This window comes from Streptopelia decaocto (genome assembly GCF_964273445.1).
Source record: "Streptopelia decaocto genome assembly, chromosome: 10".
NCBI classification, from domain to species: domain Eukaryota; kingdom Metazoa; phylum Chordata; class Aves; order Columbiformes; family Columbidae; genus Streptopelia; species Streptopelia decaocto.
Genome location: NC_138665.1, coordinates 896,986 through 911,171, shown reverse-complemented (window position 1 = coordinate 911,171; position 14,186 = coordinate 896,986). Strand labels below are relative to the sequence as shown.

General features: G+C 53.1%; 1 protein-coding gene across 3 annotated transcripts in view; it reads right to left on the bottom strand.

Moving 5' to 3' along the window:
* Positions 1-8,862, bottom strand: part of ENOX2 (ecto-NOX disulfide-thiol exchanger 2) — a 51,731-nt gene extending 42,869 nt beyond the window's left edge. Inside the window, exon 1 of one of the 3 annotated variants that reach the window (XM_082062215.1) lies at positions 8,704-8,862. In XM_082062215.1, coding sequence (XP_081918341.1) covers positions 8,704-8,758 — 55 coding nt within the window. In that variant the 5' untranslated portion in view covers positions 8,759-8,862. Of the gene's footprint in view, positions 1-5,122; positions 5,359-8,703 lie in introns of those variants that run through there. The other 2 variants (XM_082062214.1, XM_082062213.1) reach the window with 2 other exon arrangements.
* Positions 8,863-14,186: the final 5,324 nt, after the last annotated feature.

Below are 14,186 nucleotides of genomic sequence, written 5' to 3'. Positions count from 1 at the left end.
CCCTCTGCCCCCACCTCAAGGCTTCTCTTCCCCCAGTTACACAATCCAGCTCACTCAGACTCTCCTCCCTAACAGACAATCCCTCCATCACATTAAAAACCCTTCATCGGGCCCAGTCCAGAACGTCCATCACTCTCTTGTACTGGGAAGCCCAGAACTGGACCCAGTGCTTGAGGTGTAACCCCCAGTGCTGAGGGAAATGGTCTCTCTCTTGATCTCCTGGCCACGCTCAACCTACCGCAGCCCGGGATGCTGCTGACCTCCTTTGCTACAAGTGCACCTGGTTGGCTCATCTTCAACTTGATGTCAGTCACAACGCAAGACTTTTTCCACAATGCTGCTTCCCAGCAGTTTGTCCCCAGCAGGTATCAGTGCATGGGGTCATTCCCCCCCAAGGTGGGGACTCTCATCACAGGAACTGCCTAAGGGTGACAGTAACACCAGCTCAAGTTCAGTGGAGTGTTTTTTGGGGCAAGTCGGGTGAAGTCCAGTGTGAGATCAGTGACTACCTGAAGGATGAAGCTGCAGCCAGCTCAGCATTACTTCACCAAATGCATTTCTAACTACCAACCATGCACTACCCGTGATAGAGGTGGGCAACACCCAGCAAAAGCATCGTAAACACAACCAGAGACGCCCCTGGGAGAAGGGACCGCAGACTTGCTTCAGCCTCTTCATGAACATTCCACTTCCAAAAGAATTATTATTTATGGGCTTTCCATTAAGTGTAATCAGATATGCTCTCTGACAGATGCAACACATGACCCCCAGACGTGAATGCAGAGACATTTTTTGTGCTGGTACAAATTCATGGTGTCGGATTAATGCTCAAAGGTGACCACACAGGGCATGATTTAGGCACTGGTACCAGGAATCCAGACGTCAGGCTCTCATCAAGCCATGCCTTAGGTCAGCCTATCTGACCACACCAAGATCAGCAAAGAGGTCAGAGTTAAAACCCTTGTTTTGCTCCCACTGGAGGATTTGCTTTGGTTTTCAAACTCGGGCCATGCAGGTCATGTCTCACAGAGCAATCCTAAACCGGCCACACTGGTACAATGAAAGGACAAGTATGAATGAAAGCAGAAATTATTCTATTACTCTCAGATTTCCAGTATTAGCAATTAACTGATACCCCACAGGCCAAGAATGCACGTTGAGGCAGCGCTGAGGCAAGGATTCCTTCCTGTGGATCCCCGCACGAGGATGACTGATTTAAAGAGCTAAAAAGCGATCGCTTCAAATCAAACTTCATCTCCAAAAAAATTACTGAACTGCACGAGGAAAGGAAGAAAGTTTGTACCATGCTGTGAAACTTCATTCCAATTTACAGCTTTTCTTCTGAGCCAATGATTCCTCAACGCAAGACCCGGTTTAGCGCTACCCTTCTTATTTGATATGCTCCTCCACAGTGTCTAAACCCAAAGGGTAGAAACAGGACTTTCTTGGTTTTAAAGCTAAGCGTCTGCATTTACAACTTCATTATGGCACGCAGAGCCCATGGTACAAGTGCTGCGGAAGAAAAGCCCGCTGCTTTCCTTATACAGCCTCAGAATAGAACTCCACAAGTCAGAAATATTCCGATATTACAAAAAATGGGAGCTGATGAGATCGCAAGCAGCAACATATTTTCCTTTGCAGGCAGAGGTTGGAAAGTGAGAAGCTCCTCACAAACCACAAACAAAAACAAATGTATTTTCTGGGTAGTGCTGTCTAGAAACAGCGCTGGAGAGGACGCGGTTATCTTAGTCCCACTCACATGCGAGATCCTGGCAGCTCCTCCAACAAGGACTCCCAGGATGCCAAGAGCTACTTCACAGGCACTTTGCTGTGGTTTTTGTTCCACACTCTGTGAGCAGAGAAAGCCAGGAGCTACTTACTGCTGATGGTCACCGAGTCACCTTCACCCACAGAAACTGTCACGCACTTCATGGCACACGTCTGGATCTCTGCAAGGGTGGTGATGGTGAGCAGTCGTCCTGGTTTTGTTACAAACAAGACCAGTTTCTCTTTTAGTGAGTTTTCCTTTCAGCTGAAGTCTTCTTAGTAACTGCACTTTTCTGAAGTTGGATACATGTTTTGGTACACACAGCAATGGAATGCAAGGTCATTGATAAGGATGCAGGTCCTGTAAGCGAGAGGGGCAAGGAGGAGCGAACTGGACAGGTGACTAAAGCTGACCAACTGAGTATTCCATCCCATTCACGTGATACTTCATACAAAAGCAGGAGATCACAATGGTCTTGTCGCTTTTTCCCTTCTTTGACCATGGCCAACATCTGAGGAGAACCCTGCGAGTCATCCCTGCAAATCTGAGGCCTAGCGACAGACCCTGCATCCTTGAATCCAGCTCCGGTTGGCTGCAGAGTCCAGCCCAGGACTTCCGGGTGTCTGCTCTGCTGCTGCTGGGACTTTTAAGATTGGTTTTGTATATTTTGTATTACTTTCTCTATTTTATTAGTAGCATTAGTAAAACATTGTTAACTTTTCCAACTCTTTTTGTCTCTCTTTGCCTTCCTATCACCTGTACTTAGTGGGGAGAAAGGGCTGAGGGGGGGGTGTGGGGGAGAGGGGGTTAACAAAGCATCTGCCACGGTTTATTGTCGCCCTGCAATCAAACCTTGGCAGCAGTAAAGGTCCCTGTGCCAGCTGCCTGCCCCATAGGCAGGAACAAGGCTCTGGGTGGGGGCACCCACACCATTCAGACCTGGCAGCTTCAGCCTTGCCTGAGGGTCTCCAGGGCCCCCCGAGAAGGGACAAGCCCCCATCCATGCAACACTGAATAAAGAGAAGCAAAACATCTTGAGACAGCTTTGCGTTCCCTTCCCCGAGATGGAGAAAGAGTAACCAACCCACGAAAGTATTAAAAAGTGGGCAACAGAAGTAGTACAAAACTGGGTATCTTGCAGTATGGAGTTTGTCCCAAGAATTAAACATTTGCAATGCACTTTAGTGTAAGAAACTCCTCCTCATTATGTGAGGTTTCACACCCTAATGTTGGTAAATGCCACGGACAGCAGCCACCTCCAGAACAGATTGCCTCTCTTCTGCCATTTCAGCAAGCTACTGTTCAGCTTGAGCTCCAACCACGTCCCACCAGACACAAAGAACACGCACAGAAGAGAGCTGAAGCTGCAGAAAAGCTTCTCTCCTGGGCACGGAGCAGGAAAGAAGCTGAGAGATCAGCCAGGACGACTGCGCGGTGCCAGCACAAGCACTTTCCCTTCGCACCAGCCTTAACAAAGCATCCTCGGCTATTTTGAGCTGGTCCACTTGGGAAGGGAGGGACCACCAGAACACGAGCAACCTCAGGGCTCCACTCAGCTCTACACGGGCTCTGTGGAGAGCCAGGAAAGGCAGAAACCAGCAGATCTCTGCATTTGCAATGCAGTGCTGTGCAGCAGGTAAGGAGGAGAAAAACTAAGGGTTTCAGTGAGTGTCAGACCACGCCAGCATTTCTAGAGTGCCATATGTGGCACAGGTATTAGTGCATCCTTCACCTCCGAGCACACACACTATGTATCTCCAGGGGTTCTCAGAAGTTTGAATTTTTAGGAACAAGATAGCAGGTGTCATAACGCATAGATTCGAAATTTTTTAAAAAGCAACATCGACTAGAAGATTCCTCACTAGAAAAATGAATTGGGGAAAAACAGATGCTTTAGGCCGGGCAGAAAATCGCTATCAGCAAGTCCTCTTCACCTCTAGAAACAGATGCTGAGTTGTGTCTTAACGGGAAGACACGTGGCAGCTTCCCGCTGTTCTAAATAGCACTAACGATGCACAGCCCTGCCTGTCCCCTTGGGTGGGTATTGATTCAGGTCTGTGCTGACGCTATATATGGCTGTGGCTTTCACAGGACATGTTTAGAAAGAGCCTGGAGACAGGAAAGATCTCAATGTTCCAGGCATAAATCAAGGGAAGTATCTACCATCACCGGGTGCCGGGCCAGACCCTGGACAGGACTTCACCTTCCAGCCACTAGTTCCTCCTAACAGAGCCTGTTTGCCGTAACAACCAGCAAAAAAAAACCCAGAAATAGTCCACAACATGAACAGAACCATTTCACTGATCAGTCCTATCACTGCTGACAACACTTCTACCCAAAACGCAGCTTTGGGCTGTTTGCTGTGCAGGTTTCCCATGACTGCAGAAGATAACAGAACCCACGGTGCTTCCAATTCGAGATTTTTGCAAAATCTTCCCTGTTGGGTTTACTAATGGTCAATCAAATGCCAACAGGAGCTCTGCCACAAGCCCGGCGCTGCTTTAGAGGGGCCAGACGAGGGAACCGTGCGCTCCAACAGCATCTCCGCACTGCTGTCAGACACTCCAAGGGGTGTCTTGACATCCAACTAGTCAATAAAAAGCAGGCTCACAAATCTCTGCCCTATAACTCATAGAGAAAACACTAGTAACAGGTACTCTGACACTTCCAAGTAACTAGAAGCATTTTAATTATACACTTAAAAAGCCCACATAGATTATTCCCACTCAAACGTCTCTCTGACCCAGCATCAAGGAACTTCAGAAATGGGCTGACACAGGCTTTACTATAAATATGGATTTACCTTTTGCCAACATTGGCAAATATATGAAATAAGTATTGCTCAGCCTCAACAGGCATCCCTTTTTCTTTCGGCATGTTTAGAAATGTCATGTAGAAATAAACTGGATTTCAGGATACAATCTGCTGTCCGATTACACAACATGTGTTTTAAGCTCTAAAGAAATGCACTTTAGAAGAAACTGAAGCACACAGCATTGGCAGTAATCATTGAGAAAACACTGAAAACAGCAAGGCAGGGAAAGGAGAGAAGATACTGAGGCTTTGAAGTTACATTTTGATACCAACCTTTTCCTTCCCAAGACTAGTTGCCAGGTTCAAAAAATACTCTTGGGCTTGTGCACTCTTTCCTACTGTACTCCTGGCTTTACTGTCATGGTTAGAGCCTTATAATCACCAGTTTGACGCAGGAGCTGCCTCGGCACGCTGATGAGACCAGCAGACTTTTGATAGTTACTTCTGCCAACTCCCTGTAGTCCTATATGCTAAAACACTAACAAGACGTTATCAGAGAAAAGCACTTTCAAGAAAAGCACACAAAACACCAACTTTTACCTGCGTACTGCAAAAGAAACACGGCAAGGTGCTGATTCAGTATTTCAGGCAGCCCTCCTGCTGCTCCCAGCTGGTTCATGTGTTCAACAGACGGAGCCCAGGGCTGAGCTCCCACACCCGGTGCAGCTGCACACAAACCTCCGAGCTCCAGCACAAAAGGAAAATCGGGTCCTAACGACAGTAAAACCACCACACGCTGTCCTGCGGGCAGCGACAGCCCAGGCGTGGGGAGCACAGGTTGGGACCTGGGGCCGGAGCTGGCAAAGGGCAGCTGCACATGTCCCCATCAGTCTCCAGTGACTGACACCCATAGGCTGATTCTGGGATGGGGGGGCTGGAGGTGGACAAGCAGGTGGAAAAGCGATTAGCAGCAAGTACATCTGAATTTGCAAGGGATTTCATACATCAATGCTCTTCAGCGCTGGCACGCAGTTAAATAAACCCTATTTGCATGCCTGAGATTAGTTGCCTTTGCATAGAAAGATTAAGTCCTGGTAATCCCTGACGGTAAGAGGCATACCGCTCACTTTGATTGATTCTGGAAGCTTGTACTCAACTCAACAGAAATATTAACTTCTGACAAGCTAATTATTCTAGTAGGGCACTGTAAAGAAAAAATGAGCGAGAAAAAAAGAAAGAGAGACACAAAGAATCTCTTTCTTCTCTGACTACGCAGCATTCAGTAATACCAAAGGGCTATCCGCAGTGTTTTCAAGCGAATGGCAAGTTTTCAGAGACACAGTCGTGTATGAGCTCTGCTGTTTACTTACTGTTACAACGCAAAACAAAGGAGGAAAAAAAAGCCCTTCCCCAGTGTGTGAATGCACATAGGTGTGTACACCAGCAGACCTGGACGCTCAGCGTCTGTGCGTCCCTCTGGGCAGTCAGTCCCCACCTGCATGCCAAATTACTAAATATTCCACCGAGTGCGTTTAGGACGCTCGCAGGGCTCTGTCAAACCAGCCTCCCTCTCAACACAAGGTCTAGAAATTGTTTTGCTGTAACGCTGGGATTTTCAGGGGGCGAGCAGCTCGTCCTCCATTGCGCGGGGTGCAGAGCAGGCAGCTCCAGGCACAGGGGGAACAGGCTCCCAGGCGGCTCATCCGTCACATCCCTCCCCATCCTGCCGACCTCTCAGCACGCCCAGAGAGCGATACCTGCTGCTGCATAACCAACGCTCAAAAGCTCACATTTTCAGATATATATTTTTGAAAGGCTAGAAGAAACCTCCAACAGAGCCAGCAATTGGGATGACCAGAAAAACCTTAGTGCAAAAATCTGGAGCGAGGGGTGAGTGCTGCGCCCCAGCCAAGAGCCTCGCAGAGGGGCAGCGCCAGTGCCAGGACCTGAATGGCTTCACCTTGGCCAAGAGCGGAGCAGCTGGGAAAGCGTCGCTTCGGAACGGACACGCTGACGCTGGAAGAATGTCAGCGGAAAAGTTGGGGATTAGGGGAAAAATGTCACACCATCTTTGGAAGGTGCACAGAATGCCTCTCCAGCAACACGTTATCTCTGAAACTACTCAGGGATTGAACTTCACCTCTCCTATGAGCTCAAGTCACCCGCAGCAAAAACATGACCTTAAACAAGGAAACCTGACCTTACAGTGGCTCAGGCAGAGCTTTCAACAACTTAATGCTGGGGCTTTTTAATTAGATGTTACAAAATCCCTTAAACAAAACATTAAGAAACTGAAAAAACAACCTGTCAGCTCCCAGAGGGGGTAAGAGGTCAAAGGCTGGAGTAGGAAGGAATGCAACTTTGCTGGACAAATCCATACCCCGGGTTGCCTTGGCATCTTACCCATCATCTCACAGCTCTGCTGCAATCTTCTGCAGGGCAGAAAACTATGGGGCCTAAGCACTGTACCTGTGTAAATGAAGTACAGGGGAGCTCCAAAGTAATCCAAGGACTAACACATTTGTGTAACAAACATGTGGCACTAAAGAACAAAAGCATTTCTACGCAGTGCAATCTGAACACACGTTGCAGTTAACAGCTAGACTCCCCACACACAACCAAAATATAAGCAAGATAATTAAGATGGTGAGAAACACATAAATATGAAGCTTGAGTATAATGCTTAAGGAACCAAATAAGTGTGTGCATGCACATTACCTATGAATCATAGTCAAAGGATGTTTATACAGTGGGGGTGCGGGAGAGTTACAGCCCACTGGTAGCTGCGGTTACTGGTGCGAGTGTGCCTGAACCAAACGGTGCTTCCTACGTACAGTCTGGCTGCGGCAGAGCAGATCCAACACAAGCCCAGTGACAGGGCCGGGCACGGTTGAGCCTGCCTAGCGCTCAGGAGAGAACCCAACCAGTTACACCCAGCAGCTGAGAAGCTTCTGAGACCTTATGGCCCAGCTTCACAAACCACCCACTCTTGAAGCATCCAAAGCAACCTGTGTCAGTCAGTCAGTTCAACAATTTCACAGACTCACAGGATGTCAGGGGTTGGAAGGGACCTGGAAAGCTCATCCAGTGCAATCCCCCCATGGAGCAGGAACACCCAGATGAGGTTACACAGGAAGGTGTCCAGGCGGGTTGGAATGTCTGCACAGAAGGAGACTCCACAACCTCCTTGGGCAGCCTGGGCCAGGCTCTGCCACCCTCACCCCAAACAAGTTTCTTCTCAAATTTAAGTGGAACCTCCTGTGTTCCAATTTGCACCCATTGCCCCTTGTCCTGTCACTGGTTGTCACCCAGAAGAGCCTGGCTCCATCCTCCTGACACTCCCCCTTTCCATATTGATCCCCAGGAATGAGTCCCCCCTCAGTCTCCTCTTGTCCAGCTCCAGAGCCCCAGCTCCCTCAGCCTTTCCTCACACGGGAGATGCTCCACTCCCTCCAGCATCTTGGTGGCTGCGCTGGACTCTCTCCAGCAGTTCCCTGTCCTGCTGGAACTGAGGGGCCACAACTGGACACAAGATTCCAGACGCAGTCTCAAATTTCTCAAAATGCAACTCAGTTCCCCCTACCTTTTGTACTACCTTGTTACTTTTTAATTACCACTGAACCCCGAAGGCAGCCTAGAGACTTCCCACCCTTCAAAACAGCTTCCCCACCATCCAAAAGGCAACCAAGGTCCAGAGCACTGGGGATGTCACCAGCCTCAGCAGGCCCTCGATGCACTTGGAACAGAAGAGCTACTCAAAGACACCCCGCTGGTGAGGGCCGCACCGAGCCGGAGAGACGGGCCGAGCAGGGGGAAGCAAAGCGAAACTGTTCGGGCCCTGCGAGCCCCGCGACCCGCTGCGGCCTGAGAGGCGGCAGAAAACCCCCGGGCGGGGCCGGCGCCCCCGCGGCCGCCCGCACACTCTGTAAACTGGGGGACCCGCCAGGAGAGACCCGCAGACACGGAGTGCACGCCGCCGCGGCCTGCTGAGGCGCTCCCGGCCCCAAGCGGAACCACCGCCCCACTCCCAAGAGCCTCCCGGGCGGGCGCAGCCCCGAGCCGGGGCCCTCCTGGGGCCGAGCCGCGCCGCCCGGACACAGCGAGGCCGGAGGCTTGCCCGGCCCCGCACTCACCGCCCGGCCCAACCCGGCCCCGCACTCACTGCCCGGCCCCCGACTCACCGCCCGGCCCAGCCCGGCCCGGCCCGGCGGCGCCGCAGCCGCACTCCGCGAACATCCGCACCGCCCACTGACCCTTCCACTGACCACTCCACCGACCCCTCCGCGCGCGCCACTGTGGACGCCCATTGGCTGCCGCCTCGCTAGGGTCCCCACTGTCGCCGCCCATTGGCTGCCGCCTCGCTAGGGGGCGGAGCGCTGCGCTGCGCGCACAGCACGCCGGGACGGTGGCGGTGTCCGCCGTGTGCAGCACCTGTATGTCAGCGCCGGGGGGCGGGGGGGCGGTGTGTCCTCCCCTTGGCCACGGGTTCGAGCCCCGGCCTCTCCTCTGCGCCCGCGGTGGAGGAGGGGCGCAGGCCCTGCAGCCTTTTCCCCGCGTCCCTCTGTACCCGCCGCGATCCCGGCGGTAGCCTTCTTCCCCGCACCGCCCCCCGACGCCATGTCCGCCCTCTGCAGCCCCAGCACTCCCAGGCGCCCGCCGGCTCCTGGAGAGCTGGGCCGCCTGTTCCCAGCCTAGGCCCCAGCACAGCCGGGTTAGCGGGGCCAGGGAACAGCCTGGCAGGAGTACAGCTTGTCCAGCTGAAGGACAGCAAGCAGGGGAGGGCTCGTCATCTTTCCCTCTCTCCCCCTCGGGTCGGGAGTTAGCAGGGCTCATTGAAAGAGCTTTAAACTGGATCTGAAAGGGAAGAGGAGAAAACCAGGCACAGCAGAGGAGAACCCAAGGGTGGCATGGCCAGAGTTTCACAAAATCCCAGAGTGTCAGGGGATGAAGGGACCTGGAAAGCTCATCCAGTGCAATCCCCCCATGGAGCAGGAACACCCAGATGAGGTTACACAGGAAGGTGTCCAGGCGGGTTGGAATGTCTGCACAGAAGGAGACTCCACAACCCCCCTGGGCAGCCTGGGCCAGGCTCTGCCACCCTCACCCCCAACAAGTTTCTTCTCAAATTTAAGTGGAACCTCCTGTGTTCCACTTTGTACCCATTGCCCCTTGTCCTATCACTGGTTGTCACCCAGAAGAGCCTGGCTCCATCCTCCTGACACTCCCCCTTTCCATATTGATCCCCAGGAATGAGTCCCCCCTCAGTCTCCTCTTGTCCAGCTCCAGAGCCCCAGCTCCCTCAGCCTTTCCTCACACGGGAGATGCTCCACTCCCTGCAGCATCTTGGTGGCTGCGCTGGACTCTCTCCAGCAGTTCCCTGTCCTGCTGGAACTGAGGGGCCACAACTGGACACAAGATTCCAGGTGTGGTCTCCCCAGGGCAGAGCAGAGGGGCAGGAGAACCTCTCTGACCTACTGACCACCCCCTTCTAACCCACCCCAGGTACCATTGGCCTTCTTGGCTTTTTGAGATTCAGGGATGGGCTGCTACCCAGGCCCTTTGCTCTGCTGTCTCAGCAGAGACAGGGCATGGAGAGCAGTGCAGTAGAAGAAACAGAAGGGTTGTAGATGTGTTAGAAACCACAGAAATCCCTGGGAATGGCTGCAAAGGAATTGGGACTTCTCACTGCAACAAGGTGGTGGGATCAACAGTCCAGCTGAAATGCAGTTACAGCAACGCACACAGAATGGGCAATGAACAGAGGAGCTGGAAGCCATTGTACAGCAGAAACGCTACATTGTAGTTGCCATCACAGAAACACGGTCATGGCCAACAGCATGTGCACCTTTGCATACTCTCTGGACTATTAATGGAAAACCACCTAAGAACTGTGCCATCCTGGCAGGATTTGGGGACACTTCCAGGCATGGAGCCCCAACTACTCCAGCCTGCGAGCAGCCCTTCCAGCCCAAGGCTTGGAGAGAGGAGACAGGTCAGTGCCTCAGCACGGGATCCTCCGCTGCGCAGAGGTGCTCTGTGTTCAGAGGCACCACGTCCAACTTTTGTTTATCTTGGCATAGTAGGACAAGAGTTTTATTCAGCTGGCAGTAACAAACTGTAGGAAGGAACAATTATTCTGTATAAAATATTTACAACGTTGACATGATGATGTAGTATAGAGGAAACACCAGCTTGGGGTGACAGCAGCAGCATTGGGAAGTGACAATGCAGGATGCGGCGCTGAGTGCAGGCACAAAGGGGTCAGAGATGGGGCTGAGGCAGCGGGCTTGAGCTCATGTCACCATACGTGTCCCTTCCTGACGTGATGATGAGCATAGTCCAGAGCCCAGCAAGGAGCTTCACCTTTAGACTGCGCCTCAACCGTGCGCTGCCATTGCTATACGCTGCTTAGTACTGGGACTTCAGTGCACCGCTGTGTCACCGGGCCCTGTGTCACAGTCCATTCGGTGATGGACTCATGACGGTTCGTTTAATTTGATGGCGAAGCACAAAATTAAGGCAACCAAAATGCCAAGGGGTTATAATTCTATCACACAGTGTTACTTTATTATTTGCCCATAAAGCAGCACGCGAAAGAGAATTTAGAGGAAGAAGGGAAGGAAAAAGGAAAAGGGGGGAAAGAGGATTTGGTTACCACCAAAGGAGTCCCAAACGTGTCCCTCTGGTCTCCAGTCCTGTAGAGTCCTGCTGGTCCTCTGTCATGATTTGGGATCCTTTGGTGGGGAGATCCCAATGATGTCCAGTCAGGAACCATCTTTTACGCATCTTCACTCCCCCTCACTTTGGGATTTTCTTCTTTTCTTGACTTCAGTAAAGCATTTGACACAGTCTCCCACAGTGTCCTTGCTGCTAAACTGAGGGAGTGTGGTCAGGATGATCGGGTAGTGAGGTGGACTGTGAACTGCCTGAAGGGAAGAAGCCAGAGAGTCGTGGTCAATGGGACAGAGTCCAGCTGAGGCCTGTATCCAGTGCAGTGCCTCAGGGGGCAGTGCTGAGGCCGGGATTATTCAATATATTCATCAATGATTTGGACGAGGGAATAGAGTGACTGTCAGCAAGTTTGCTGATGACACCAAGCTGGGAGGAGTGGCTGACACTGGAAGCTGTGCTGCCATCAGAGACCTGGACAGGCTGGAGAGCTGGGCGGGGAAAAATGTAATGAAATAGAACAAGGGCAAGTGTAGAGTCTTGTATCTGGGCAGGAACAACCCCAGGTTCCACCAAGATGCTGAAGGGAGTGGAGCATCTCCCGTGTGAGGAAAGGCTGAGGGAGCTGGGGCTCTGGAGCTGGACAAGAGGAGACTGAGGGGGGACTCATTCCTGGGAATCAATATGGAAAGGGGGAGTGTCAGGAGGATGGAGCCAGGCTCTTCTGGGTGACAACCAGTGACAGGACAAGGGGCAATGGGTGCAAACTGGAACACAGGAGGTTCCACTTAAATATGAGAAGAAACTTGTTGGGGGTGAGGGTGGCAGAGCCTGGCCCAGGCTGCCCAGGGAGGTTGTGGAGTCTCCTTCTGTGCAGACATTCCAACCCGCCTGGACACCTTCCTGTGTAACCTCATCTGGGTGTTCCTGCTCCATGGGGGGATTGCACTGGATGAGCTTTCCAGGTCCCTTCCAGCCCCTGACACTCTGGGATTCTGCGATTCTCTGACACATGACATGAAAATAATGCATAATTTTCCAAGGATTTGTCTGCTCCCTAGGCTGAAAACAAACTGCATGGAGGGGGGAGTAAGTGTGCTAGGGGAGCAAAAGGAGATTGAGAGCTTGTGAGGACCTGGAGCAGATTCTGAGAGTTTGCTGTTCCAGAAAGGTTTGGCTGGTGCTGCAGCTGAGAGGTAATGGCCAGCTATGATGGGTCCCCAGAGTGATGCTTTGGGACCGGTGGCACGTGCATCTCCCTAACCAGGCAGCAGAATGCACTTTGGGCCCGGTAGAAGGAAGGTGGCAGAGGCAATGCATTGGAGAGCTGGCAGGATGAAACTGGGAGTTGGATGAGGCCACCTCCTTTAGCAAGTGAGTCACTGAACAGCTCACAAGTACTGTAAAAGCGCACCTTGAGAGGATCCTGGTTGTCACAGAAGGGGGAAACGGTAGATTCTATTGCTGAAAACGGACTGTGTGGTTTTGTGAATGTGGCTTCAGCTCTTTTTCTTCAAAGGAGGCTCATACCTACTTAAGAAAAGTCATGACGATCACGGTGAAAACAAAGTATCAGTGTGGTGAGGCTGTAGAGTGGCCCTTGGTTTGTCCTGCCAACAAGCTCTGAATGCGGATTCTTGCAGGTGCAGCGGAGCAGGCAGCAGCATCTGAGCAAAGCTCTGGGGACGGGGTCCTGTGTGCTGGGGACAGCTTCCCTCGCCATTCTCTGCTCCCTCCTCCTTCAAGCAGGGGCTGCCCCACGCCGCGCACAGCCAGGCCCAGCCGGGCCCGGAGGTGGGTGTCTCCGTGACGACCGCCCGGGCTCTGAATGTGGGCACCTCGTCATAACCAGAGGCCATTGTGACACGGGGGTCCCCGCCCGGACCGTGGGGGTATTTAAGGAGCGAGAGCCCTGGGGTGCTCACTCCCAGGAGAGCAGCTTCTCAGGAGCAGCAGCTTCTCACGAGGCAGCATCTCCCCTGGGTGCCCGTTGCGGCTCTTTGGTAGACGAGACCCAAGATGCCCATCGACGAGGAGGCGAACGCCCACTCCCAGCCCTTTGGGCTGCCCCCCTTGCTCCACAGGCCACAGGGCAGGGACGGGACAGGGCAGGAGGGAAAGGCCGGTGGTTGGACGGGGCCGCAAGCAGCTGCTGCGGTGCCGGGACTGCCACCTCCATCCCCTGTGTCCTGCTCCTCCTCCTGCTCGGAGGTCAGACACAGCCTGGGCCAGCACAGCATCCAGAGCACCTCGGTCACCCCCTCGGTCCGGGAGCGCGTCCAGGACCACCGTGAAGGTCCCCAGGAGGGGTCTGGCTGGCCTCGCAGCACCAACACCGAGGCAGCAGCAGAGGCAGAGTGCCCGGCACCTGCCCCACAGGGCCCCACAGCCTACGACGCAGCTCTGTGGGACACAGCCCAGCGCATCTTCAATGAGAGCTTGCGCAGGGCTGTGGCTGAGATCGTGGGAGCTGGCCAGGAACCGGAGGAACAGCAGGACCTGGCCCAGCGCATGGATGTGGAGGATGAGAACAGCAAAGAGGGGTGTCAAGGCGGAGACATCATCACCCACAGCATCTCGATCAACCCCTCGGTCCAGGAGCACCTCCAGGACACCCCTGCAGGTCCCCAGGAGGGGTCTGGCTTGCCCAGCTGCACAGACACGGAGGCGGCAGCAGAGGCAGAGCGCCTGGAACCTGTCCAGCAGAGCCCCACAGAGGATGATGTGGACCTGTCAGACATTGTGGAGCACATCATCAGTGAGGCCGTGCACAGGGCTGAGGCTGAGATCCAGGGACCTGGCCAGCAACTGGTGGAACAGCAGGACCTGGCCCAATGCGTGGATGTTCCAGTGGCAGCACCAGCACCTGCAGGACTTGAAGCCACTGAGGCTCATTTGGCAGGAGACAATGAGGGACAGGCCAGCACAGCCCCTCTCGTCCCAGCTGCAAAGGACGAAGAAGAGAACACGGTCTCTCCAGTGTCTGCAGAGCATG